This window comes from Patiria miniata, unplaced genomic scaffold (genome assembly GCF_015706575.1).
Source record: "Patiria miniata isolate m_02_andy unplaced genomic scaffold, ASM1570657v1 HiC_scaffold_15, whole genome shotgun sequence".
NCBI classification, from domain to species: Eukaryota; Metazoa; Echinodermata; class Asteroidea; order Valvatida; family Asterinidae; genus Patiria; species Patiria miniata.
In genome coordinates this window covers 3,566,304-3,592,659 of record NW_024037053.1, presented here as the reverse complement: position 1 = coordinate 3,592,659, position 26,356 = coordinate 3,566,304, and the positions used below count along the sequence as shown (strand labels likewise).

The following is a 26,356-nucleotide window of genomic DNA, read 5'->3' as shown; positions in this document are numbered from 1 at the left end:
GGTCGCCTGGCTTGTCCTGTAAAAAAAAATAGGATCACGCGCATTTGTGAAACTAAAGGTGCGTTATAGGGTCGTCTTCATTGAAAGAGATTTGTTGAGTTTCTGTATTGGTAAAAAATAAGTCCATGTTCTGCCAAAAGTGGCTCTAGTTGCATCCCCCGCCCCCTCGGCCCCCGCCCGGCCTTCCCCGATTTTTCACCCATTTTTTTAATCAACTGTTCTGAGTGAAGGAGGATGTTTAGGTTTTGATCGTACGGACCGGTGGATGGCAGGGGGTGGAGGAGGGGGACAAAATTAGGCCTATATTCAATCTAAATTTAGACTATGGGTGGCATTATTTTCTTTAAGCAAACTATTGCCTTTTGAAAACATTCACAGTGACACCCATCGGCACTTGTTTGCAACAATACCCAAATGACCCCCCGGTACATAGGCATTAACAATGTATACATGTTGAATTTTTAAGACCCCTATCGATTACCCCACCCGTCGCATTGTGCCCGTTGTTCCCCTTTGTGGCATTATGAATGACCTGGAATCATCAAAATCGATCTTTTTCAGAACAGGAATTCTCTCAGAATAGAAGCCTGCCCCCATTATAATTCACAGGACGTGTCAACTAAATGGAGCGCCCGCGGCATGGGGTCGACTTATGTTTAATTCACTTTTTTTTTATGGAAACGATTTTGTCACTTCTTGCGCACCGTATCCTGACGACCACGTTTCAAGTTATTACAAGTTTAATGACCGGCTGAAGGGTCAGGGGTCGCGTTGTGCTGGCGGGCTATTATTGGCAAAATCGATGTTATTTCGGTCTAGAGTTTCTCGCCAACTCGCGCCGCAAGAGCCGCTAGTGTTGTTGGCACACCTGCAGTGGCTGACATGCTGCTGACATGCACCCCTACTTACGATACGACATCGATCCGTCATCGCTAGCGCTCCGGACGGTAAAAACGCGCCCGTGATATCAGCCTAGGCGCCCCACGAGAAGTTCCCATGTGACGCGGTGACTGCGCGTTTACTGGAGCATCACCGTTATCACACTCAAGAGATTGAGCGCAGTTTTACAACCCAGTAAAAATGTGAAATCACTGGACACTATCCGACCCCCGTCCTAAAATTTGGACGAATCTTCGAGTGGCATAGAGAGCAACCTTTGATGCTGAATCTGCTCCTAAAGACTCGCCACAGTCATGATGCAACGAGGACTGTTGTCATAGGCCATCTCTTTTAACGCCAGTCATTCCTCACCGCGTCTTAAAGAAAGAGTCTCGCGGGGATGCAGAGTAGAGGGGCGACTGAGAGGTTCAGATGAGTGAGCCGCTGTAGCGTGCCTTCATCATCAGCTTACATGCTCCTCACCAGAACATAATTGCCGGTAAATGGGCAGGACGGTTGCGCCTCTTCTATCCGTGAAGACTTCTTCAATTTTTTCTTCGTCTTCTTCTTCAATTAGGCGGCCCATGCTCTTCATCCATCCCGATTCGGAATGGGGATATTACTGTGTCTCTTCCGCCTAATTCTCCAACAGATGTGACGAGTAGCGACATCTCCAAATTTCTCCAATTCCAGAAATTATTGCGAGACGACATCTCAGCTTTGGGACAGTCTACTTTGAATGACGGCAATGGTAAGATATTCTGTCTTTCTCTCTGAACACGCTACCTTCCAATAAATCTAGTTCTGCCACTCGTGATTCGATATTTTTGCAATTGAAGGCAGAAAAAAGCGGACAAAATAACATATTTTTTTGTAAAGGAAAAGTTTCTCTTCTTATAAATTCATTTCCCATGTAGTTTCTCAACGTATTACCTGCATAGCTGGTGAAAGTGAGCTATACTTTCGTCACAAAATTAAACTGTCGGATGGCATGATTGTATCCGCTATTGAAACGCGATCCTACCGTTGAAAATGTAGATAATTGGAATGGGCAATACTACGCATCAGCCTTAGGCAAGATTTGGCGAACGTAAAGCGGTGTTTTCTTTCCCCTTTTGAACTCTCGGACATTAGGCATTCTCACAAATGAACGCATACTGAGTTACGTATACATTCGCGCACGCAAAGGCTTTACAATCGGATGTAATTATCTTAGCAAACGAAACGCCATAAGATATGTTGTTACACTTTGCAACGTATTATGTTTTCCCAAATTGAAAATGAGATGTCATCAAATTTTTATTTTTTTTTATTTTTATTTTTTTTTATTTATCTCCATTTATTTCTGGTAATGAAACCAATGATTCCTCAAAAGCACCCCAGACACTGTAGCTCGCAAGCCTGAAGAAACCTGTAGAAAGGAGGCATTGAGAAGAAATTACAGTTTTTAGAGGTGGGAGGAAAAGCCCAGAAGAATATTCTGGGGAAAACCCACGGCATCGGGTAGGTACTGAAAACCCAATCCACATGTGGTCCGGGCGGGATTCGGACCCGGGCCATAGCGTTGGAAGGCGAGGACAGTAACCACTGCGCCAACCTAACTCCCTAAAACATAATAAATAAGGGAAAACCACAGCGACATGTCCCTAAATCTGTAAGAAGTAACACTCTTTTTACAATTAGAGTAGTTTAACTTTCCAAATGGAATCCCCTTTTTTGCATTACCACGAGTTCCAGTCTTGAGTTTGAAACAAGTGCGAGTGCACAACAAGCTCTGACCGTCTTGCATGCAAGTCTTGCATGACGTCTATCAAAATGATCCCTGCCAGAGCTTAAAAATGAGCCACCAAAAAAATGCGACGCCGATGGCACATATGGAACACCGTACTTAAGATTTATACCTAGATTTATAGCGATTTGTGATAAATACCACGTGGCTATAACATTGCTGCACATATTGTTGCCTCCATTTACAAATTTTCCAAAAACATCTTGCCGAATTGTAACAATTTTTTGTCAAGTATTTATGTATTTTGTTTGCTTTTTGTAATTAAAATTTGGTAGTAATAGTTTATGGAAAATTAAGGGGATGTTTTGATATTTTTTTGCCGGGGACCGACCGACCGACCACGTGACATGTAGAAGCTCCTGCCAGACCTTAAAAAATAAACATTTAAAAAACATTCCATGCTTTTCCAGACAGCTGAGGGCGCTGTTGTTGTGATGTCATTTCAGGAAGACACTGTTCAGTTTAGAGCAGGGGTGTGAAATTTCAGCTTTTAAAGCTGATTTCAGGTTTTTTGTTTTGGATTTAAGCTTTTTTTTCCTCACTTGCTGTGTACACAAATATAGGAGATTTCCAAAGTTCAGCTTTTTAACCCCTTTTTTTCAGGTGTTTTCAGCTATTTTTATCAGTGGTCACTCACACCCCTGTTAGAGGTTGTTTGTTCAAATTGTGAGCATAAAAAAATTGCTCATTGAAAACGTTAATTTTTTGAGGAAAAAAATGCTCATCGGCTTACTGCCATGTATGACACAAAACCGAATCATTCACGACAACAAAATATCAAAAATTCTGGCAACTGGAGTAGCTGTAACATTGAGGTTTCTGCCTAAAAATGACATCACACTTTTGCTCATGACTATGGCATAAGCATAAAAACAAAAAGCCACAAAATACCCTTGAAAAAGGCGAACCGAAAATTGAAAATAAGGTTGTTTGGGACACAAAGGAGCATTTTCAAAGATTACATTCTAAAATTACATGGCGTGGGCCCTTTTCAACAAAAATGATCTAAATTATTCACATTTACACGAAATGGCTGGCCACTGTGCTAGTCACCATTTTGAACTCGTATGTAATAACCTCCGCTGGGCAATGCAAATAAAATGACGAGAGAGCGAGACAAGAAAGATGGGGACAGGGAAAATGATATCCATCTCTCCGAAATGCCACTTGCCTTATCTGAAAATCAAATAGAAAATGGCCCGAGCGCTAAGAAGGCGAGCCATTGGGTGCATTAGCAAGAGCGGGCACAAACATCCCCCAGGTAACGCACTCCTTGCGATGGGGCGAGGAGATTAGCATCGCGAGCCACTAGAGCTGCTCGGTAGACGGAATTAATGCAGTTCTCGCGGCGAAATTTTTCAAGATGGAAAATGTTCCTCTATGAGAATATTATTTTTAAAACACATCTGCAATATCACGATAAAAAGTCCCTTTTTATAGAACGAGATATCTGAAGTTTACAATGTGGCGTTTAGGCAGGTAAAGCATGTCTATTCCAAAATGGAGTCATTTGAGATTGAGTTGACCTTTATTTGACCCTAATTTGACACCGGTTTGTACTGTACAATTCTCAGTGATCGTTTAATAAACTGAATATGTGTCTCTAGTTGCAATGAATTTGTGTACCCTTTCCACAGAGTGTTGCTTTGAGATAAAACGACAAAAATAAGTAACATAGCGCGCATGTTAATTTCAATCTGTTGAATTATAAAAAAAAATTAAATGACGAAAAGAGCGAACAGTTAAGTTAACCTTCTCCGTCAAAATTCGATACATTTCAACAAATCAACAATAATGATTACAACTAGAAGTTCGCGTTTGTTGAACCAAATAAAGATGATTGATCAGAACAATTTTAGACAGTGGTCGGGTTGTGCCCGACCACTCAACAACGTCCGACAACAAAAACCAAATGCTCGCAGTATGACTCCATAATGTACATGTACCTCATTATGAAAACACTTTGGTAAAACAAAGCACAATCCATTTGTTTTAATGTCCTTTAAAAGAGCACTCTCGGCATGTTTTCTAAAGATTAGAGAGAATTCTGAATAAGCCCGATCGATCTTAGCTGGTTTGCATAATGCCTGAGTTCAGCTAGGAGATGTGATCGGCATGCTCGCATCATCTGTGCTAGGAGAGCGCAATATGAAATTCGATGATGACATGCATGCACTCTTGCACTCGCACACCGAGGATGCAAATCGCCTCGTCCAGAATTTCACCTCGCTGCCTCGTTCAATGTCAATAAAAAAGTTCAATCGATACTGACCTTTGACCCGCATGACCCCTCCCCCCGGTAATGGCACAGCCGTCTCGACGGCAGTACAAATCAAGATCAGATATCACGACATCTCATATTTTGAACAACACGTTTGGAGATGTGATTTCCGATGCGTGGTACCGCAAACAGTCGTATACACTATAGCCCCCCCCCCCCATTACGAATTAACAGACGTCACTGTCAACGGCTGCTGGCGGCGATTAACTGGATAATTGCAATTTGATGTTGCAAATGGGTGCGTATTAAATCGAAACTGCTTGCAGTGACGCCACAATCAAATAACAACATTACCAGTTAGTCTTTAGGTTGTTTTTGCTTTTACTCCCAAATGTGTTTTCTTGTAAATGCAAAAGCTTCGATATTTGTTTTGATTTTATCATAGGGCAAAAACCTAAAATAGAAATACAACATGGTACCATAAGCACTTATTTATATCCAGTATTAAGGTGGTTTTCTTGTTGCGTGTTAATTGGAGAGAAATGGCTTGCATGTTTTTAAGCAATTTAAGACAATTTAATTAAGATTGATCCGCTTATATTGTACTTAGCCCCTCGCAAGAAATCCCTAACGTGTTTCAACTTAACAGTACTATGTCCACGCCATGCTTAAAAAAATTTGCAGTTGCCTCGGAAAACATTGATAGTGCTTTTTTTTACTCGAGACGAACATGAGCCGTCTGATAAGGCGATGCAACCGTATCTCTGCATATCAGCGTGAATGACTAATACTATTATATGTCCATAATCGGTGCAACCACGCGTTAATATGGCACTCCGCGTATTCCCATGCGCTGAAAATATTATGCACCCGTATGGAGAAATAATATTATATCTTACAAATAAAATAACTTTGTTATTGTGTACGTGGGAAGGATAAACCGATAGATAGATTGTTTTATTGCTATTTATATAGAGGTTAGGTAGACGATAGAAAGTGCAGTGGTTCTCGTGTTCATTAAAACATACATAATACATGTAAATAACTGGAAAGCACTCAGAGAGCGCAAACCTCCGCCAAGGCTTAAACAATTCCGCGCCATATTGTTAGTACACCCAAAAATAACAATTGCATAAATGGTGAAGAATCCTTTCAAAAAAATCCTTAATCCAGACCGAGATCCGGCTAACTTACGAAATCTATTCGATTTGTACTTACCAAGGACCACCCTACAAAAATGGTCAAGCAAATCTGTCAATATCTTTTTGAGTTATCTTGTTAACAGACAAACCAACCAACCAACAAACAAAATCCGATGAAAACATAGCCTCCTTGGCGGAGGTAATAACATCAATTTTATTTGAAAAATATACTTGCTGCTAAAATAGTTTAAAATGACACTCAGAATGATTACAATTTAAAAGGTAACTTAACAGAAATATCTTGTTGGTGGATCGATAATTCATGTAAATCAGAGAATGAAAAAGTGCCTCATAATAACCATTATGTACAAAAAAATTAATAAATCTATATTTAGAATTTAATTAATGAATGTTAATTAAAAGGAGTGTCACATTCTCATTCTTAAAATCCGGGATTCTGAAAACGTCGTCCCGTCTTGGTTTTTTTTTTATATCTGGGAGGATTGGGGCGTATTAGAGACATAGATTGCGAGGAAATTGAACAACTCCCCACCCCCACCCTCCCCCACACACACACCCACACACACAAACCAAAAAGAACTACATAATTATCATAGTTTACAACACCACAAGAAATACTCATTCTTTTCATTGCTGCGCGCGTACCCCCCAAAAAAAAACAAATGAGAAAATAACCAATCCACATTTCAAGTTAAAGAGAAGAAACTGCGTAGATCGATATGCCGCGGTGCTTAATGACATGGATTTCCATAACCTCGTTTCCAGCCGTATGACCTAGTCTAGAAAGCAGCCGCACATTCCGCTGGTGAAATATAATTTCATTAGCCCCACAGGCTGTCTGGGATATATATTATACGTTTCATTTAATTCCTGTCACATAGCACGGGCTGTGTGGGGGAGTATTCACATGCACGTAAATCGTGCACGGCTAGAGGGCTGTTAATTTAGTTAATGGTATTTCCGAATTCAGGCGCACAATTTGCAATTCGTCGGCCTAATTTTACACTTGCCGTGTCCTGCATTTTGAATGAACTATCATTAAAAGGGGGAAATCGGGTCAGAGTTTTTGTAATCCGAATTGTTGTGAGTATTGGGTACTGAATCTCAAAAAGTTGCTGTTTAATTATTTGTTGACACTAGAGGGATGCCGCGAGTGTGGAGTGCTGATGTTTACTTTGACCTCAATTTGCATGTTGACCCAAAGTGGGCGTGGTAAACCTTGGTGAAGCAACCACTACTAATAATAATAACAATGACCCTGGATTGGACATTTGGCAGACATCCCCATAAACTTGTGTACACAATGTGTCAAACTTAAATGTGCCCTAACCCAATATTCCCTTGTCCTTTTTCCACAACAGACAGCGTGTAGGATTTTTTATAATAGGATGAAATTGCTCACCAGGAGCGGAAGAAATGGAGATGTTGTGTGGTTATACTCCGTTTAACATGTAAACATTTAAACAATTTACTCGGTGCTGGAAGAGGTGGAAAGTACCGCTACGCCAACCTGATTCCCCGAAGACTGGATACATTTATTGAATATAGGCCTAACCTTCACACAATTAGGCCCTATATGTTGATTAGAATCATCTGTGTAATATTGTAACATGAGATATTCACTGAACTATACTGGCAAGTGTTGGGATATATTACTCCTCGGAGTGTATTTTTTTCCACATGTCGCTTCGGCTTTCTGCGCAACGCCATCGACCATGCCACCCGGCCGGTCAGTTAATTTCATTTCCAATCCGGCAAATTTCACCCCCGAGTGACCACCGTCCCTCGACGTCGCACGCATATACACCACGAGACAGGGCTTGGTTTGATATCAATCGACGCAGACGGGCGCGGAGGGCGAAGGGGGCTCTGCGGTGAAATTGCCCCGTATGTCCACCAGCAGATTTCACGCTGCGTTGCTTCAATCTCCCCGTGCGCACGTTTCCTCTTCGCACGTATATTGTATGTAACGGACTCTGATTACAGTGAAACACAATACGTAAACCCAGGGGATCGGGGAGCGCTTTTGATGAAAATATGAAAAGGCAGGGGGAAAACGCGGATGAATTTCAACCGGGGAGATATGGTTTAAAATTTCATCACTAGCACGCATGAATTACTTATCTTCTATAATCGCCGTCTACAATTGGATAAAACGCTGACAATTTTAATCTTGTATCAGTGTGCGCTGTACAGGTTGCTGCATTTAATACTAAATCTAATAATAGATTGCTCTTTTATTAAATAACCGGCGCAGTTGGAGAATGTTACTAGTATTCGACATTTTGTCCAGTTGTAGCTACTCACTCGCTGATGTGATATACACTAGTTCTATAATTATAATTCAAATAATTATAATTAGCGATAATGGGTCACTTGGGAGACATTCCCAAATACTTGTGCACACTTTTTTTTCTCCACTTTTAACGACACCTAACTCCTATTTGACCTTATCCTATCCTCTCGAATTTCGGTGTATTTATGTTTTGGACCACGAGCAATCGATCTAGCCTATTTGCGAAGGTACCATTTTGCCTCTAAATAGGAGCTGTGACATTAGGGAGACATTGAACATCTCCCTAATGTTCGGTATCTCCCAAAGGTACAATTTAGGACGACAAATTGTCTCCTGAAGGTATCATGAACAGGTGCATATTTGAACACAAAATAACCTTTTTAAAGACATAACATAATATCCCATACGTCCTTGTGATACATTGTTCCCATACATGTTTTTGTTTTAAAATGTTCCCACACAAAACTACGGCCTTGCGCATGCGTGCACGCCATTTCTGGTACAATTATAGTTCATACATTTCTGTTGCTTGTAAAAAAAAATGCAATAATCACCGAAGCAAAAATCAGAATTTCACAGGCATCTAAAAGTTTGTGTAAACTTCCCAATTTAGAGCTACAGTGACTGATCTCCCATGATAATTACCGAAGCACTGCGGTACTGTTCCCGACAGTTAAACCTATACAAAACGGGGAAAACACCGGTGAATTAATAATTTCAGATTCATTACCGGAACTGTCTTTAACTGCGAGAGCTGCACGAACTGGGCCTTGGGGGTTCTGGGGCCCGTACAAGGATTGTTCCTTCTTATTCCATTTGAAAAGCCTTTCTCGATTCTACATTATCTGACGTCGTCGAGGGTTCGTTTTCATTTTGGCCCAAACGCTGCCGGTCATACACGAGACTCGAGCTCGACTTTGAATAAAACACTCGCGGGCGTCTGGCGAGCGTTTCCTTCACCGGCGCCAGTTGCGAGTCATTGCAATAATACGATCCTCGATCTCGTCGAAAGGTAATATTGACATATTCGGACTCCCCCATAATTATGACATCTCTTGTCAACATCTTAAAACATTGCCTTGATTAAATTGGTAGAAATTTGCATTTCATTTCATTTTAGATTTGCATATTTCATTTTCTAACGGGAAAAATGAATATGGATGATCTATGTCATGTGTAGAATATATGGCATACCAGTTTCTTATAGGCAATAATGATACGTTTGAAAACATCTAAAAAAAAACCTACAAAATTGTTATGAAATACCTTTCTTGACTGTAGGTGAATAATGGTCTCAAGCATCCTGTTAAATCATGCCACCTGGTGTGCTGTCATTTTCAAGGTGGAATTTTTTTTATCAATTTTCCGTCCGCCGACCATCGTTGGAAAAAAAGTATTTTTCAAATACTCCCCCCCCCCCCAATTACCAAATTTAGTTAGTCCACATTTTGTTTGCAATCGGTTACACATCCGTAAACGGGTGCTAGCCAGCTAGTCTGGTTCCCTGACCTGACAATTCCATCTGTAAATTGCTCCGTTTCGTCTGAAGTAAGGGTCAGGGAACCAGACTACAAGACCAACATTTTTGTCTTGTTTTTTTAGTCCAGCACCCATGAACAAAACACTTTTTACAGGTCAGTGTAACAATTTTCGATATTAATACTCCATGGTTTAACGGGCAAAATTGATATGGATGATATATGTCATGTGTAGTTTCTTAATTAAAACTGTATAATATCGGTGGCAATTCCATTTAGCTGTGCCTAACACAGAAATACCACACACCCACACACACACAAAAAACACGACAAAATAATCGTGATATGTTTTTCCGCCTGTGACCGTTCTCGGTTGATTTGTAATTAACCACAGTCATTTATTGGCTAAAAAAAAACATTGTTTCCTATGCTGAACTGAGCTGTGATTCTGACCGCTCCCATTCCTCAAGCTACGGCTTACTTTGCAGCATTGGCGTCGGCTTTTTGGTTTGTTTGTTTTTCAAATTGAGCTCTGTGATTCCGGAAATTCCAGCTCAGGGTTATTTTTTTATGAAACACGAAAACTAACACAATGTTGTTTGGTTTGAGCACGAAAGATAATACTTGAAAGTATAGTTAGGGGTCCGACTTGAGGCCGCAACTGAAATGAAACTCGGATTTGAGAGACGAGTCGGTATGTTTTTAGTTTTCAGGTCATGGCGCGCTTGCATAGTCGGGATGTAATCGCGCCGGCTCGACCCCGTGGGATAGGAACGACGGTCGCTGGCAAACCTGAACTCCACGAGACCCCCTACCCCCGGGGCGATATCTCGGGTAATGAAGATGCGGATGTGATGGCGGGCGTTCGAATTATTACGATGACGCTGGATTAATCTATCTGCAACCGCTTACAAGCCCTGAGGATTGGCATGGCTTCGTTTCTTATGCATAAACACATAGGTAGGCCTTCCTTTGGTGATAAGTTGTAAAGGGCATTGTGGTCGCTTGAGGGCGCTGTATACTGACGCCATTTAGAAGCAGAAGGCTTGCTTTGTTTTGTTTTGCTTTGTTGGTTGTTGATGATGATGAAGACGATGATGAAGACGATGATGAGGAGGAGGAGGAGGAGGAGATGATGGGGATGGGGATTTTGTTGTTGCTGCTGCTTTAATACAAATTCACAGTCTGTAATAGACAATCAGATGTGTTGGACACGATAAAATATTTCTGAAGATGTTTCTATACCTTTACACTGATTTGTGTAGGTGTGTTTCATCTTTAGATTTAAAAGACCATATCATGTTGCGGCCATCTTGATTGTTTGTCCAATTCAAATCAACGTAACCAAAGCGAGGCTGGAAGAAAAAAAATAGTCTGGTTCCTTTTTTGCACAAAAACATTATCATCCACTACCGATAGTGAATACAGGGAACATGACTGAAATTATGGCAGCATGATAAAGGTCCATTAATTATATAAGTGCTGACGGTTTTTCTTCAATTTATATGTTCCTCTTCGGACATACATCCCCGAACAAACTTCCGCAGCAAACTCCTTCTGATCACTGATCTTTGTATTCGGAAGTCGTGTGGAATTGATCTCACTGCACTTCTGGGTATTAATGAATAACCCTAGCGCCCTCTACTGGGCAGCAGTGTGGGAGAAGAATTGGGACTGTTCGGCGCATGCGCAAAACCTGTATTTCTCTATGTGCCTCGAGCAGCATCTAAGGGATTTAGAGGGATTTGTGTTTGATCTTCCCCGTCTCACAGTGAGCAGTGTCTTCTCGGTTTTAAGACCTGTTTAAATGACACCTTATACTTCTCATGCTCACGGCGTCAATCGTGAACATGATATTTTGATAACGATGGAAATTCATAGTAGAGTGGGTGATTCAGCGCAAATCCTAGTACAGCTTTGACAAAATCTCGAATTAATGTCGGTTTGAATTTGAGCTATCTTCAAGAGGACAACTTACAAATCCCACCGTCTACCTTTAATACACCAGGCTATCCGTCAATATTTGCCGGCGGGGTTTTGTGACTTGGAGTCGGTATTGCAATGAGGGATGCGCGCCTTACTCGCTGTACTCTACCATTAGGTATCACTATGCCCTGTCCATAACCAGCCGAGACGTGTCTAAGCTACAACACAGAATGTGATGCAGTACTCGGTGCACGTCACCGTTTTAGTTTAGGAGATAACAGACGACAGGGTAATTTTCGTCTCGTTTTATCTTACGCTCCGGCGGCCGGGGAGAGTGAAAACACCGCTGTCACTGCGAGTTGTCTCGCGTTTTAAGATCTGAGATAATTTGCACTATTTCTGTTGTGATGCCGTTGTAGATCCGATTGTCTCCGCCGAGGCCAGACGATTCTGTCATCCTCAGTGGTTCGGCATGTAGGCCGTGGAATGAATAGTTGCCTCCTTCAGCACTTGTTCTCTTTGTCGATATCCCATCGGAATTTACTCCTCGGTACTAACAGTAAACAGGCTGTATTGTGGGCCGAGAGCGGAGGTTGCCCCGGTTGAACTGCGCTCCGCTTCAGCGTGGTCTCTCACCCTTGGAGTTTGAATAATTGTGTGCAGTGCACCACAAAAGCAGCCGGCCTACTTCTCCGAGGTTGTACTAGAGCAGTACTCGGTGAATTTTGCATTCAACGGGGCAGGCTGATGGTCCGACTTTTACCCCCTTCATGTTTAGAAGTGGGGTGATGGCGACAGACGGTTCGAGGTCGATGTAAACATCGCCCACGGGTCACGAGATGGACCGTGAGGTTGGATAAAACAAGCCCCGGGCGAGACGAGTTTATGGAGGGGTCAGCCACCATCAACCGCCGGTGCTCGCTGCGCATTTTCACGCTGGCTTGACTTCAGCATTTTCTGAGCTCTTGATGTCTGGTGGGGGAAAAAATCACCCCTTGTATAAATACAGTATATGCATGCCGTACTCCGGCGCACTCTCATATCACTCTCATAATAATGCGGACCGTTGGATAAATATGCGACAGGAATTCGCAATATTGGATGCTGTTCTTCAAAATAACAAGACGGCGTTTTATCATGCACATGCCATACTGGCGGTATGCACGCGGGAGTGACGCAAAGACGGGGGCAGGCAGGTGAAGTTATGACAGCATAAGAACGGTGTAATCAACCAATTGATAATGTCTCACGTATAACGCCACAGTGTCAGTTGATGACGAAGTGACGGGAATTTAATATCCTTGTCAGAACTGGCGACGGAGATGGTACGGCTCAGAGCGGTAAGTCGTCGGCGTTTGAGGTGTTTAGGAGGTGGGTGAGTTGGATCTTTGGGTGGTGCTGGGAAAAATCTTCCAACCATTGCGGGAAAGTATACAAATGGGCTACACATGCAATGAGATGTGTAAGGACGTGTCCGAATTTGGCTGCGGCTTGAAATTACACACGAGTCTATGGTAGTGGCGCGGCAGCCACTTCACACAGACCCATGTGTAATTTCAAGCACAGCCTTTATAGTAAATCGAAAACAAAATGATAAACTTCGCAGGATGTATTCGGATATTAATTACCTTTTTTTTCTTATAAGTTCTAAAAATACTTTATGTTATTATAGGATTGAGTTATCAATGTTTTGTTTTCACGAGGCTATGACCAGAAGGACGTTGTTTCTGTTGTGACCAGAATGATGTTGTTTCTGTTGTATAAATAACTGGTAAGGTCATTGCTATATAAATTGCAAAACAGAAAACTATAAGAAGAATCCGTACGTGTCCGGTGATGTATTTTGGACGGCAATTGGGATGTCAGTAAGAACATTCCTCCATGGTAAGAAAACTAAGAATATACCAGGAAAGAATGTTTATAATAGATTTAAAACGATGTCAGGCACGATTTTTGAAATTTTTAGCATCCAATTTTTCCATTCACTCATTGTGTAAGATATACATTCAAATAAATCCCCGTCATCTCATTGGTTGGTCGTTGATCACATGTCATTGAATTACTCGTCCCAACCCACGGCACGGCCGTACCGCAAAAAATCAAGTTCTATTCCATGGTAAATAAAGTTCGATTGCACGGTCACACTATTGGCGGCTCTGGCCAATCAGATGACGAGGATTTAATCAGGTGTTGTATAAAACAATGTTTCACATTCGTGCAATGGAAAGAACAATTTCATGGCCAATCAGATGACGAGGATTTAATCAGGTGTTGTATAAAACAATGTTTCACATTCGTGCAATGGAAAGAACAATTTCATGAGGAAATTATTCTTACCATTACACTCATAAAAATTCATTAGTTGCATACCATTCTTTTGTCGGGCTTGAAAGTAAGTGATTATACTTTGGTTACTTGAGAGGAAAAAACGTTTCCATCGGTCCATTCCAGGAAGCATTTGAGTGTTAATTGGAGCAATAACAAGATTGAGGCATCAAAAATAAAATAGATTTGTTTTTGCTGGTTGACGATATTTAAATCGAGGCAATCGCATGGCTGAAAGAACCACGGCAAGCGTTCCAATGTCCAATTGAAAATGAAAAACAAAAATCAATTTTTGCTGTTGAAGGATAAAAAAACCATCTTTTTCTTTAAATGTTTTCCCGATTTATTTTAACAGAAGTGATATTTCCACTTTAACATTTTGACTTTAATTTCTACCGAGTAATTCACAAGAAAAAGATATGCGACTAAGGAATACAGAACGATTTTGTGTCAATCTTGAGGCACAAAAGTCATCATTGTAACATATCTAAATCACTTTTTACGGGGGGGAATGAAATCTGGTGGGATTTTTTTGCAGCAAATGAATACGAAAACATTGCGGGGGAGTTAATATAGGTAATGGAGAAGGACTTATTTCAGTGTGGGCCTTAAAAGGCTCCAATGTCCCTTCCTAATTCCACCCACGAACTGCAACTTGTCGAACGGCTCTGTCCGGCTATAGGAGCTCGACAAATAACATCGTGTCACTCTGGCGCGCCTAGAAATGAATTACTTGCCCGGCGGGCATGGGGATCAAGCGGGCTGCAGAGACCTGTCAGTCCAAACAGCTCCGGAATGAGCTAAAATCCCCCGTAAAAACACGGCAAGGAGAATCTGTGGGGAGATGGGGCTGATATTATGACGAGTGGTCGTCGGTTGCATGGCTGTAGGCCTTCGGTCAGTCACATCATCAGGACAAATTCTGGCATTAGCAATCAACAGGAGGTTATCAGAGATGATCAAAATTCTCAAATATCGCAATTGCAGTTCAACGTAAATTGACAATCTTTTTGTCTGAGCTGTGATAAAGGCATGCCCATGTATTTCTTTATCATCATCCATTTAGTGACGTAACTAAGTGGGCGTGTCCCCAAGCCCCCCCCCCCCCGGGTCGGGCCTGGGCCCTGGCCCCTGCCCTTTCTGCTCTCCTTCCCACCTCCACCGCTCAGAATCTGAGGGATGGCAGAGATGAGCTATTGACAACCCACTAAGTACCCCCTCGAGAAAATGAGGACCCTAACTGTCCTCTGCGAATTTTACGCTGCCGTACAGGTATCCACTCTCCGTTACCTAAAGTAAGAGCTTGGTTGCGATTTGACTTGTGATTGACTTGTTACTGCTCTGTGATTCACTTGATTATACTCCTGATTAAAATAATTACATGTACATTTGTAATATGGACTAATCAGGGCCCAATGATATGGAGCTGCAAGACGAAAAAGTATGCAGGACAAAAAAAAGTTGTTCTGGTAGCCTGACCCTATACTTCAGACGAAACGGAACAATTTATAGACGTCGGGGAATTGTCAGGTCAGTGAACCAGACTAACTGGCTTGCACACGATCACGGATGTGTAATCAATTGCAAAGAAAATGTGGACTAAGATATTGGTAAATTGGGGTATATTTGAAAAAAAAGTCTGCCGACCAACGTTGGGAATTGGTATCCACAAAAAATACTTTTCTTGAGAATGGCAGCACATCAGGTGCCGTGATTATACAAGATGCATGGGACTGTTATTCACTTACAGTCAAGTAAAGGTATTGTATGATAATTTGGCAGTTTTGTGTTTTGATGTTTTCAAATATTGTTTATTACATTTAAGCGCTAACCTAAAAATAACCAGCTCAGAGCTGAGTCACAATTAAGCGATTATCATTAACCGGCACCTGTCTTTGGTTTTGAAACCCTACGCTCTACGAATGTTTGTTTAGGACATTTTCATAGGCCTAACGGTCGTTTCTGCTGTAAATAGAAACATTATTTCTGAATCACGTGACTGAAAGTGATTTACCTATGTTCCAGGAGCGGATCCAGCTTTTGGCTCGGGGTGGGGGGGGGGGGGGGACGATAGCTGTCAAGGGGGCGGGGATGTAGCAGGCACGTGCTACGTTTTTTTCTGCATAATTCTCCATTTTGTTTTGCGGCCGGGGGGGGGGGGAGACCGCCTGCCCCCTCCCCGCAGATCCGCCACACATTCCCGTTCTCCGAATGTATATTCCAAGCTTATAGTTCATGACCCTCGTCCTTCAATGTGCTGTCAACATGTGTTTAACACGGAAGTATAATGTAACATTACGCCGTACCTCATCTATTCGCGTACTAATCTGGCATTTCAAACCTCGGTATACAAGACATCGAAACCAAGAAGTTCATGGCGGCAGCGCGACGTCTCGGCATTGGGTAGTTAATCCATCACGGGCTCCGGGGGGAAGGGAATGACGAACGACCCCATACGAGACCTTTTCTCGGTAAAAAGTCAGACGTAAAGAGTCAACGCCTGCATAGGTCGTATATCTCGAACAAGCATTCCACGCAGCGACTTGGAATGCTCCGAAGAAAACATAAAGGGGCTGCTCCTATATCTAAGCTATATCTTAAAGGAATATACAACATTTGCGAACATCAGCAACAAACAGAACTACCAAATTATTATGAAATACCTCACTTGACTGACTGTAAGTGAATAATAGCCTAATGCATATCTTGTGAAATCATGACACCTGGTGTGCTGTCACATGTAGTTTTATTGACAAGTATCAAATGCCTTTTTTCAAATGCTGCCCTTTAGCCCACATTGTGTTTGCAATCGGTTATACATCCGTACCGTGAACAGGTGCAAGCCAGCTATTCTGGTTCCCTGACCTGACAATTCCCTCATGTCCATGAATTGCTGCGTTTCATCTGAAGTAAGGTCAGGGAACAATACCACAAGAAAATATCCATCATCTATGGACATAAAACTGTAAACATGCCAGTGTAATAAAGTTTATTATAAACTACTATAACCCCCAAATCCACCCAGCAAAACCCAATGTTGTACCTTTAAAGTATCTCTGCGTTTCGACAGCGGTCCTCTCATTCACACTGCAGTGTAAAACTAACACTGTTCATGGTTTTAAATTAACACTACCCATGGCGCACTCCAGCAATGTCGTCCAAGTGTCCTCCAATAACACGTTTGATATGCATTTATCCATTAAAGGCGTGCAGGGATATACGGGATATTCTATAGATTTATGGACAAGTGTGACACTTTCTAGTTTTGTATCTTGGTATTGTGTAATTTACCTTTCAAGCACTGTATCATTAAGAATGACTTTAAGGATGGGTTATTTTGACGGGGAGGGGGGAGGTAGTTTGCTGTTCATAATCACTCTTGGAGGACGACTGCATTAAGAAATGTATCAGAATTATAAAATCATAGATGTCAAATGTAACAGGGACAGGAAAAGAAGTGGATCCGAATTTATAGAACGCATGTGTAAAATGGCTGCTCCAAATACCATGAAACGGTTTCCAAGCAATCTTGCTCTTGCTCCGTCCCTTTGGAGCTCCCAACCTGCGTCCTCTTTCCCCCAACCTCCATCCAGAAGAAAAGCAAACACATGTAGAGTGCTTCTCTCTGTGTATGATATGATAATCCGTATACCCGTAAGAGGCCTCCAACCATATCGTGTTATACAGCCATAAAAGAACACTTCCTTTTTAGGCGCGCGTGTTCCGAGCGAGCAGCAACTTGTTAGTCCACCGGGAAGGCCGTGCAAGGATGCTGCTCATCCGCCCCATGAGGATAGTGCTTGCCACGCTACAAACCAAAATTGTAAAATAAATATAGGTCATGTTTGTTTTTTTCTCCGCAGATAGCCTCGCTGTAGTTTTTGTTTTTTCACATCAAATTTCTTTCCAACTTCGTGAGCTCCTCTTGTGATCATCGTCATGTCGCAGAAAACTTGCAGCCAGCACGGTCGGTCGCAGTAAACAAGATAATTGCGATGAATTTATACAAGAAATTGATGAACAGATATGATACATATTTGATAGTTTGCGATGCTTGTGATGCTGGTGGATTGTTGTATTATAAAATAACAAAGTTCGTAAAAGAATGACGTACAGGACAAAGATAAAAGATATAGATCATGTATAGTTTGAATATATATATTTAAACTATATTATATCATTTTATTATATGCACTTTCCACGATGCAGTATGCAACTGCAGCTACCTGCACTCTTGTGTTTATAATATATTCACAATATATTGGACCGGCGATATCCATCTCCGTTTAAATATGCATTCAGCTGCTGGCAGGGAGCCCGACTATATAATTAATCCGTATCCGAACAAAAAAGATGACCTGGATTCGAAAACACCTGCTTCGGCTGGTTCTTACCCCCTCAATTGTTCTAAGCTTTCATGTTGAATATACTTATGATGTTTCTCAGTTGCTTGGAGTTGGAAATGCGTCAAGGAACATAATATAGGCCTATCGAGAGGTATTCAAGAGGATTTGATGCCGCTGGATATAAGTGGCGTTTTTGTTTGCGCAACTGGCGCTTAATTTCATGGACCAATTTCCATGCAACACCTGCCGAATTGTAAAAATATTATTGTACCCGGTGAATTAGATACTCCTTGACTATACTGCGCATGACACAGAATACGCAGCTATACAGATTACATGTTATATATCGCGCACGGTGACGAATTCCATACAGTTTCAAATTTCATAAGACACTGAAATTGGCGTCGTGAACTTGTGAGCGTAGTCCCCGTGCGGCCATTTTTGTTATTTGAGTATAAAGGAATGAATTATAATGGTTTCAGCCACGGGAAAGCAACGGGCAAATTAAAATTTACCCCGTGCACTATGTACACATTAGCATGATTGCGGGGGCTTTGTGGCCCGCGATCGGCTTGCAACGGGCCAGCGTATATGGCCGAGCCCTGCACTCCCCGAGGGCCTCTCCGTGCAATCTGAGCAGAAAGATTATCCCCGGGGAAAATCATTTCATGCATTTAGATTGCCATCAAATTAATCGACTCGGCTGCGCCATGCTATTACATATGCGCCGGCCACATCTTGCGGGCCACATGATCACGTAAGTGATGTAATAATATATGCAGTCTGTCGTACCCTGAGGTGTCCCACATTAAGCTAAGATTTTGTATTTAAAGGGGAGACTTCGGGTTAAAAACCTTTTTTTGAAGCAAATGGTCGGTAAAAGCGGTGGTAAGCAGTAACTGTTAATTTTACTGGCTTGTCAACCATATTCAATGTTCTCACAGAACCAGTGAACTACGAGACTCGTGCCGGTTTAATTTTATGGTCGAATCATCTTGAAAGTGTTCCTGTTATACAATATGTCCTCCAAATAGTGTTCGTCTGACTGTTTTTAAAATAACTACAAAACCATGAGATTAATTTTAAACATTTTTGGTTGTGCAGATACTCCTAAGCCTTGGCCTCAACCCTTATGAGTTTCATTTAATTTCAGTCACGCATCACTCTACAATTGTCAATTGAGCAAAACATCATTTGTGGACACTGTGACCAAATTCAATGCCTGAGTCATTTCAGTGCTGTGTTATGTAAGTTGTGTAACATCTTGCATGTTGTAATAAAAGGCTGATGTGGTTTGGGATTGGAATCATTTGCCCTTGAGCATTAAACTGATGTCTTTCCATGATGACTGATAACCAGGCAAATGATTCCAATCCCAACTGCATCCCTTTTTACTTAACTTACTTATTACAGTACTGAACATTGAATAAGGCAATGAATTAAAATTAAGGCAAAGTTAAAATAAGAAATGACTAATAACACCTGATGTTGCGAGTATGATTCCGACAGGAAAAAGCAACCCTCATTTACAATATTGATAACTGGTTCAAATCAAACTGTAACGAGTATCCCTATATATCAATTGAAACTATCTGTCTTCTGTGCTTTCGTTTTTCAGGTCCGTCGTTACTGGAAACTGCTGCAACCAGTCTAGTTTCCTGACTACCTTTAATTAATGGATTGTACCAAAGCGAACTCTGTGGCTGAAATCGAGTACACCGTATGGGACAAGAGGGGGCGCACTATGATCACGATAGCCCGATGTCCGTGACTCCATGGATCAGCGGGACACTCGTCATCATGTGCTTCCAGAACCCAATCACTGGCAGGAGTTGCGTAAGTAACATGATGTTAGTAGTTTCTTTAAAAAAAAAGTGTATATTTTGAATCATTTTATTTAAGAACCGAAATCCAAAAGGCACTCCACTTCAACACAGGCGGGCCATTCAAAGTCTGATACCGGCCAGAAAGACCTATATTGTAGGCGTCAACCTAATTTAAATATCTACGCGCGTACCAATAGGATGCCTCGCTGGTTAAGCGTGACGCATGATTGTGCAGGAGAAGTAGGCCAACCAAACTATTGGCAACCAATAAAATAGAAGACCACGCGTGGCCGATGCCTGTCCTCATATACACGTGTGTTATGAGATCTGCTGGTCTCCAGTCCATCAAGATGGCAGCTATATGTAGAAGGAAGAAAAGACAGATACAATCTGTAAGAGAAAGTAGAAACCGCTGAACAATTTGCTTTCATTGAAGTAAATAATTTGAAGGGAAAGCCGGATTCTTGCAAGGAGTGTCCATAATGAGGCAGAAGAAGAACACCTCAACCAGCGCCACCCATTAAGAAAAAATTGTATGAAGGGGATGCAACAAATGCTGCAGAGCAGGTGAAGATTTACCATGGAGAAACGAGAAGTGAACGTTCCCCGCAAGCACATCCAATAACAGTACCCGTAGAACAATCTCAATGATGCAACGTAGCGTCTTACAGTTAGTGGTGGGAGAGATGTAGCTAGATGTCCGTCCGCTTCGGTTGTCCGATTCGGTTTCTATCAAGAAAGGACATAACTACGGCAACACTTTTGAGAAATTTAACTTTTGCTGCTGAAAGGTTTACATCATTGCATCAGGTATGCAAATGTTGGTGCTAGATTTGAATTTTAATATTCGATTCCAATTCTTTCTTCTCCACAGGGTCCATGTAGCATGCTGTTCTTCGCCTCCTTCTACTCCTTCTTAATCTGTTTCTTCTTCTACTACTACGTCGATACCTCTGGAGCGGACGTATCCAGCGGCGGGGCTGCGTTTTTCGCCCGCGGGCCGCTCTCCTGCCCGTTCCCCCGGTGCTACCCTCACCTCTTACGGAAGATCCCCAAGAACGAGACGTTCCAGAGGCACCGGCAGCAGATGATGGTGCCCATATCTGTGCCAGACCACAAGGTATTGTTATGTCTAAAAGGCTGACAAATGAGTTCCAGGAGACCCCAATTCAAATTTCAAATTCAGACTTTTTTGTACAACAAATTGATTAAACTAAACCTAGTCAACTTTTCCAGTTAGTTTCGGGTTCTATAAATACTTTAGTGTCCTCCTTTCTACAGCCGTTTGAACTCCGATGCCACACATGCGCACTGGTGACCAGCTCCGGTCAGCTCTTAGGCAAGAGGGCGGGCAAGGCCATCGACGCCACGGAGTGCGTGATCCGCATGAACGACGCCCCCACGCGGCGCTACGAGGCAGATGTCGGCTCGCGCACCACCGTCAGGGTCGTGGGTCACTCCAACTTCCGGCCCACCTTCCAGAACAAGCCCAGCAACCAAAAGACTCACTTCATGTACGAGAGGACCAAGAGCGAGAACATCATCATCGCCTGGCTGTACGCCACCAACGTCTACAAGAACCCGGCCTACCGGTTGATACTCAACTACTCGCAGCTGTACAAGAATGTCAGCTTCTACATGCACACGCTGGCCATGATGCGGTACAACAACGAGGTCTTCCACAACGAGACCGGCATCACCAGGTGAGTGGGTCACGTGACTCGTAACGCACGAAGCACGTGATCAAACAATTCGTAGACACCGAAATCACCATGTGATTGGAATGCCACATTTTAGGCGCCATATTCGTTTTGCGTCCACTCTTGGATATGAGTTGTCTCACGCAAATACTTTCGGTTTTGTGGAGCGCTGTGGCCCAATTGTTACGGTGTTCGACTCGTGTGCCGCGGTACGTCGGTTCGAACCCTGACGGAGAATATGGTGCTTGTGTTCTTGGGCGAGACACTTTACTACAATTGCCTCTCTCCACCCAGGAGTATAAATGGGTACGTGTGAAGGTAGAGACCAGTTTGCGCTGATGCTTTTGTTCTTGTGCAAGACACTTTACCGCAATTGCCTCTCTCCACCCAGGAGTATACATTGGTACCTGTGAAGGTAGAGACTAGATTGCGCTGATGCTTGTGTTCTTGGGCAAGACACTTTACTACAATTACCTTTCTCCACCCAGGAGTATAAGTAGGTACCTGTGAAGGAAGAGACCAAAATGCGCTGATCCGTTGCTGCAGAAGAACTGGTCTCATATGGCCTGATGAACAGTGGTATAAAATTGTGAAGCGCTTTGAGACCTTTGGTATAAAGCGCATAAGCACAACATTATTAGTATAAAAATGAGGTTGTACATTATTGACCATCTTTGTTGTTTTATTTGACCTTTGACATCAGGACCCAGGCCAAGACATGGCTGACCACCGGATGGCACACGATGTTGCTAGCCTTGGATATGTGCGATGATCTCATCGTGTACGGAATGGTGTACGGAGACTACTGCTTGTGAGTCCAAACTGATTTTTTTTAATTTAAAAAAGAAAAAAGACATTTCCTTTCGCAGTACATGTTTTCCATAACAGCAAGATCTGGTTGTCTTTGGGGAAATAAACAGTTTTGTTTTAAATGTCAAATTTTGACAATTCTTTTGACAAAACATCGACACGTTTTGTTCGTGCATGGCAAGCGCCATGTTGTGTGACGTCACAGGCGCTATTGGGGTTAACAAATACTGAACTAGCACATTACAGATTGCGTGCGCGCTATGCAAGTGAGACCGCCGTGAAAGGCGTTCAGCCTTGAATTCGAAAGGGAATCAGAAATCAAACTCGAATTAAGCCTCGTCTAGGACGCGTAATTTAATAACAGCGTGCACATAATAATGTCGGCTGAAGCTTTCCCAACGTGGCCTTGCGTTTGAATCTGCGGCCGAGTCGGATGTATTCACTGAGACGAAACTTCAGGGCCTTAGGAAAGATGCCTGATTTTGTTTAGAATTCGAGTGTTGTTTTCGGCATCGTCTTAACGTGGGGAGAAAAAAAAAAGAAGTCACTGTAAAGTTGTTTTTAATTCTGTACCGACCGTTTTGTTAAAGATCTGATTCTCTGAAGTCATGTATTTGTGGCAACTCCCCGGGGCTTTCAATACAAATCGACCAATTAGCACCATTCGGGCATCCGCTCTCTCGGAATTGATAACCCTACCCTGCTTGCAAGTCATTCGATAGGTTCCAGGGGACCATGTGACGACCTGCCACACGCCGTGCTATCGATACGTCCCGAGTCACTCACGGGGCGAACTGTACCCGCGCGTCCGGGCCTGAGTAAAGATGATAAACACTGGCCGGTTTTCAATTCGCTCGCTCTCGCCGTAACTACCTCTTCCGGTCGGTATTTTTTTCCTCTCCCAAGTGATGCGTTGCCATGGCGACTGCTGCTTGCCGAAGAAGCGAGAGATAAGGCGCGATCATGCAAGGCAGCTTTTGGAGGGGACACGTCGCTAATGCTTTTTTTTTTTTTGTGGAGAGGCTAGGCCCTTGAGTGTCTGAATTGAGAAGGGAAAAAAGGCATTTTCATGGCGATATGGCTCAAAGAGAGCGCAATGCACTTTGAGTAATGCTCTCTGGTGAATTTGATGATTTTCAGGCATGCGTAATCGTGCCTGATGTTGTCGAAAATCTCATTCATATCAGACCTGTGGCCTCCGGTGCTCGGCATGTATACTCGTTGTTTGATATGAACCCCCCCCCCCCCAAAAAAAATGATGAAGGCGTGCGTGGGTCTTTAGCATGTCGTTTTAACTTGTTTTTTGACAAGAGCCCCATGTACAAAGACATTGGCTTTATTGGGAAACCTCCAACCAGCTTATAGGTCAACTTGCCAAAAAACGCCGTTGTGGTGTATCTAGGGTCGTAGGTGCAAGTCCCGATACAGTTTGTTCTATGTTTCACTGTTTTAGTTCTAAGACAAAACAGTTCATCATTTTCTTTTACGGGTCGTTTTTTTTTCTGTTTTGGATCTCAACTCCAGGGAGCACCCAAACGATTCCACGCCATACCATTACTACGGCAACGCGGGCAACACCACGCGCACCGAGTGCGGCTACTACATGAAGAGCGAGGAGCGACTGACAAGCGGCCATCTCTTCGTCACTGAGAAGTTCATCTTCGCCCGCTGGGCCCAGAAGTACAACATCAAGTTCATCCACCCGAGCTGGAAGACTCCGAGCGAGGCCGACAACCGGACTGGGCTGGACTCCCCCTTCATGAGGCTGTACCGGGAGAAATACGGCTGGAACAGGACTAAAGACGCACCGGCGGTGGTCGTTGCCGGTGCGGGCAGCGGGAAGAACCGGCCGGACGCCGGGGCAAAGCACAGCGGCGAGAGCGAGAGAGCCTCGCCGAGGAACGGTGCTGGGGACCCGCTGATGGGGAACCCCAAAGACGGTGCTGAGAGTCGGGAGGATGCGGACTATGCCTTCCTGATGGTGGGAGGTCGCAAGATCAGAAGACAAAAAGAGATGGTTACGGATTCTGACAGCTGATAATAATCGATGAAGAGAAAGAAAAAAACTCAAAGTGAGAGATGATGTTCTTGATTGCAATATGCCAAGACGTTGGTAGCTGCAGCTCTGTGGGTGGTTATTTTTCAGACGATTCAAAATGTTACGTCGTGCCAAAGTGTGATGAGTTTGTTCGAAGTAGTGAATGGATGGAGTAAAATATATCAATCAATAAATACTCCCCGATCTCTCACTTCTAGTTTCCACACTTCTTTCCTTGAGTTCTTGCTGCACCTATCTTCCCATGTTTGGCAGTGAGGCAGTAACGCTGGTCACAAGACCCGTCCTGTATTATCACCCTCGTTAATTTCATCGGAGCAGTTGGACTTTTTACCCTGTTCTGTGTTATGTCCTGCGCTGCCTTGCTGATCTCGGCAGCTGCTAACTGCCCTGCAGCGACTTGCAGTAAACTGCTAGTACATATCAGAGCATCATTGCTGCACGTTATTACCACAGTTTTCCATCTCACGTAGAATCTAATGCCGGTTGAATCTCAAAAGAACCAGCAGTATACCGACTCTGGTGTACACAGCAGCCGATCTGTGCATGGGGCAAGGTGGACACTGAGATGTTTCTAAATCAAGTTTTGTTTTCTATTCCTTTGGCGCCTACAACTTTCTGTAACAAAAAAAGAGAGATTTGTCATGGGAATTTGCTTGTCCAAAATTACTGAACATCCCACGCTTCCCAAAATCGGGAATGAGACCACGCCTGTTGCAGTTGGACAACATGTTGCCGGCCGAGTGGATTCCGTGCATTAGAACGCCCTCAGCGGTACAAATGCACCATCACTAAAGGACACTTGGGATCCATTTTGTTGTCGCGTGATGCGTCCTTCATTGGCCATCGTTGGTTGACCAAAGAGCGCCATCTGTATTTCATGCACGGAGCGAATGAAACAAATGTGATTGGTCGAGAACAAAATGGATTAAAAATCAACTTCAGTAATTTTTGTTTATTGTGTATGATATACCTCCTAGCGGAATGAAATATTGTAGTAGTGAGTTTCAGGGTATTTTAATATTTTCATGCAAAACCAATATTATAAATATATAGCTAAATAACATACTCTGTATTATATTGAATTATTTAATATCAAAGTTGGTCTGTAATTAGTATAAATAGTTATTTTAAACACCAACGAATTTGAAACATTATGAAATATACTATTCCACACTATGTACTTATCGTATACAATAACATATGTAAAGTATAATTTTTTGTTTTGTTTTAAAAGGCACACGATATGCAATATATATTAAATAAACAGTAAGTTATGTCAACAAACATTCTTCGCTCTCTCTCTTCTCTTAAGTTGTCTCGCAATATAAACCAATATCATCAAAAACAAAATCTTAAAATGTAAATCGGTTTTGTTGATTAACGGCTGGCGATGTAGTTTAGTTTACTAAATGTTCAAAGAAAAAAAACTCTGGCCAATTTGCGCGAGAAGGAAAGTGAGCTGATAATCTGGGGAAAATTCCAGAATTTGTTTTAACAAATTTAAGAGAATCATTTACAAAACAATGCTTAAAAGCTCG

General features: G+C 42.6%; 1 protein-coding gene across 2 annotated transcripts; it reads left to right on the top strand.

The window, feature by feature from the left end:
• Positions 1-624: 624 nt before the first annotated feature.
• LOC119722461 (alpha-N-acetyl-neuraminyl-2,3-beta-galactosyl-1,3-N-acetyl-galactosaminide alpha-2,6-sialyltransferase-like) lies at positions 625-26,102 on the top strand. Of its 2 annotated transcripts, none has more exons than XM_038192593.1 (6): positions 625-1,630; positions 20,042-20,259; positions 21,124-21,369; positions 21,531-21,952; positions 22,653-22,760; positions 24,284-26,102. In XM_038192593.1, the coding sequence occupies exons 2-6, from the start codon at positions 20,146-20,148 to the stop codon at positions 24,795-24,797; spliced, it is 1,404 nt and encodes a 467-aa protein (XP_038048521.1). In that variant the 5' UTR covers positions 625-1,630; positions 20,042-20,145; the 3' UTR covers positions 24,798-26,102. The 2 variants fall into 2 exon arrangements, with proteins under 2 accessions (XP_038048521.1, XP_038048520.1); XM_038192592.1 differs by lacking the exon at positions 625-1,630 and adding an exon at positions 11,935-13,092.
• Positions 26,103-26,356: the final 254 nt, after the last annotated feature.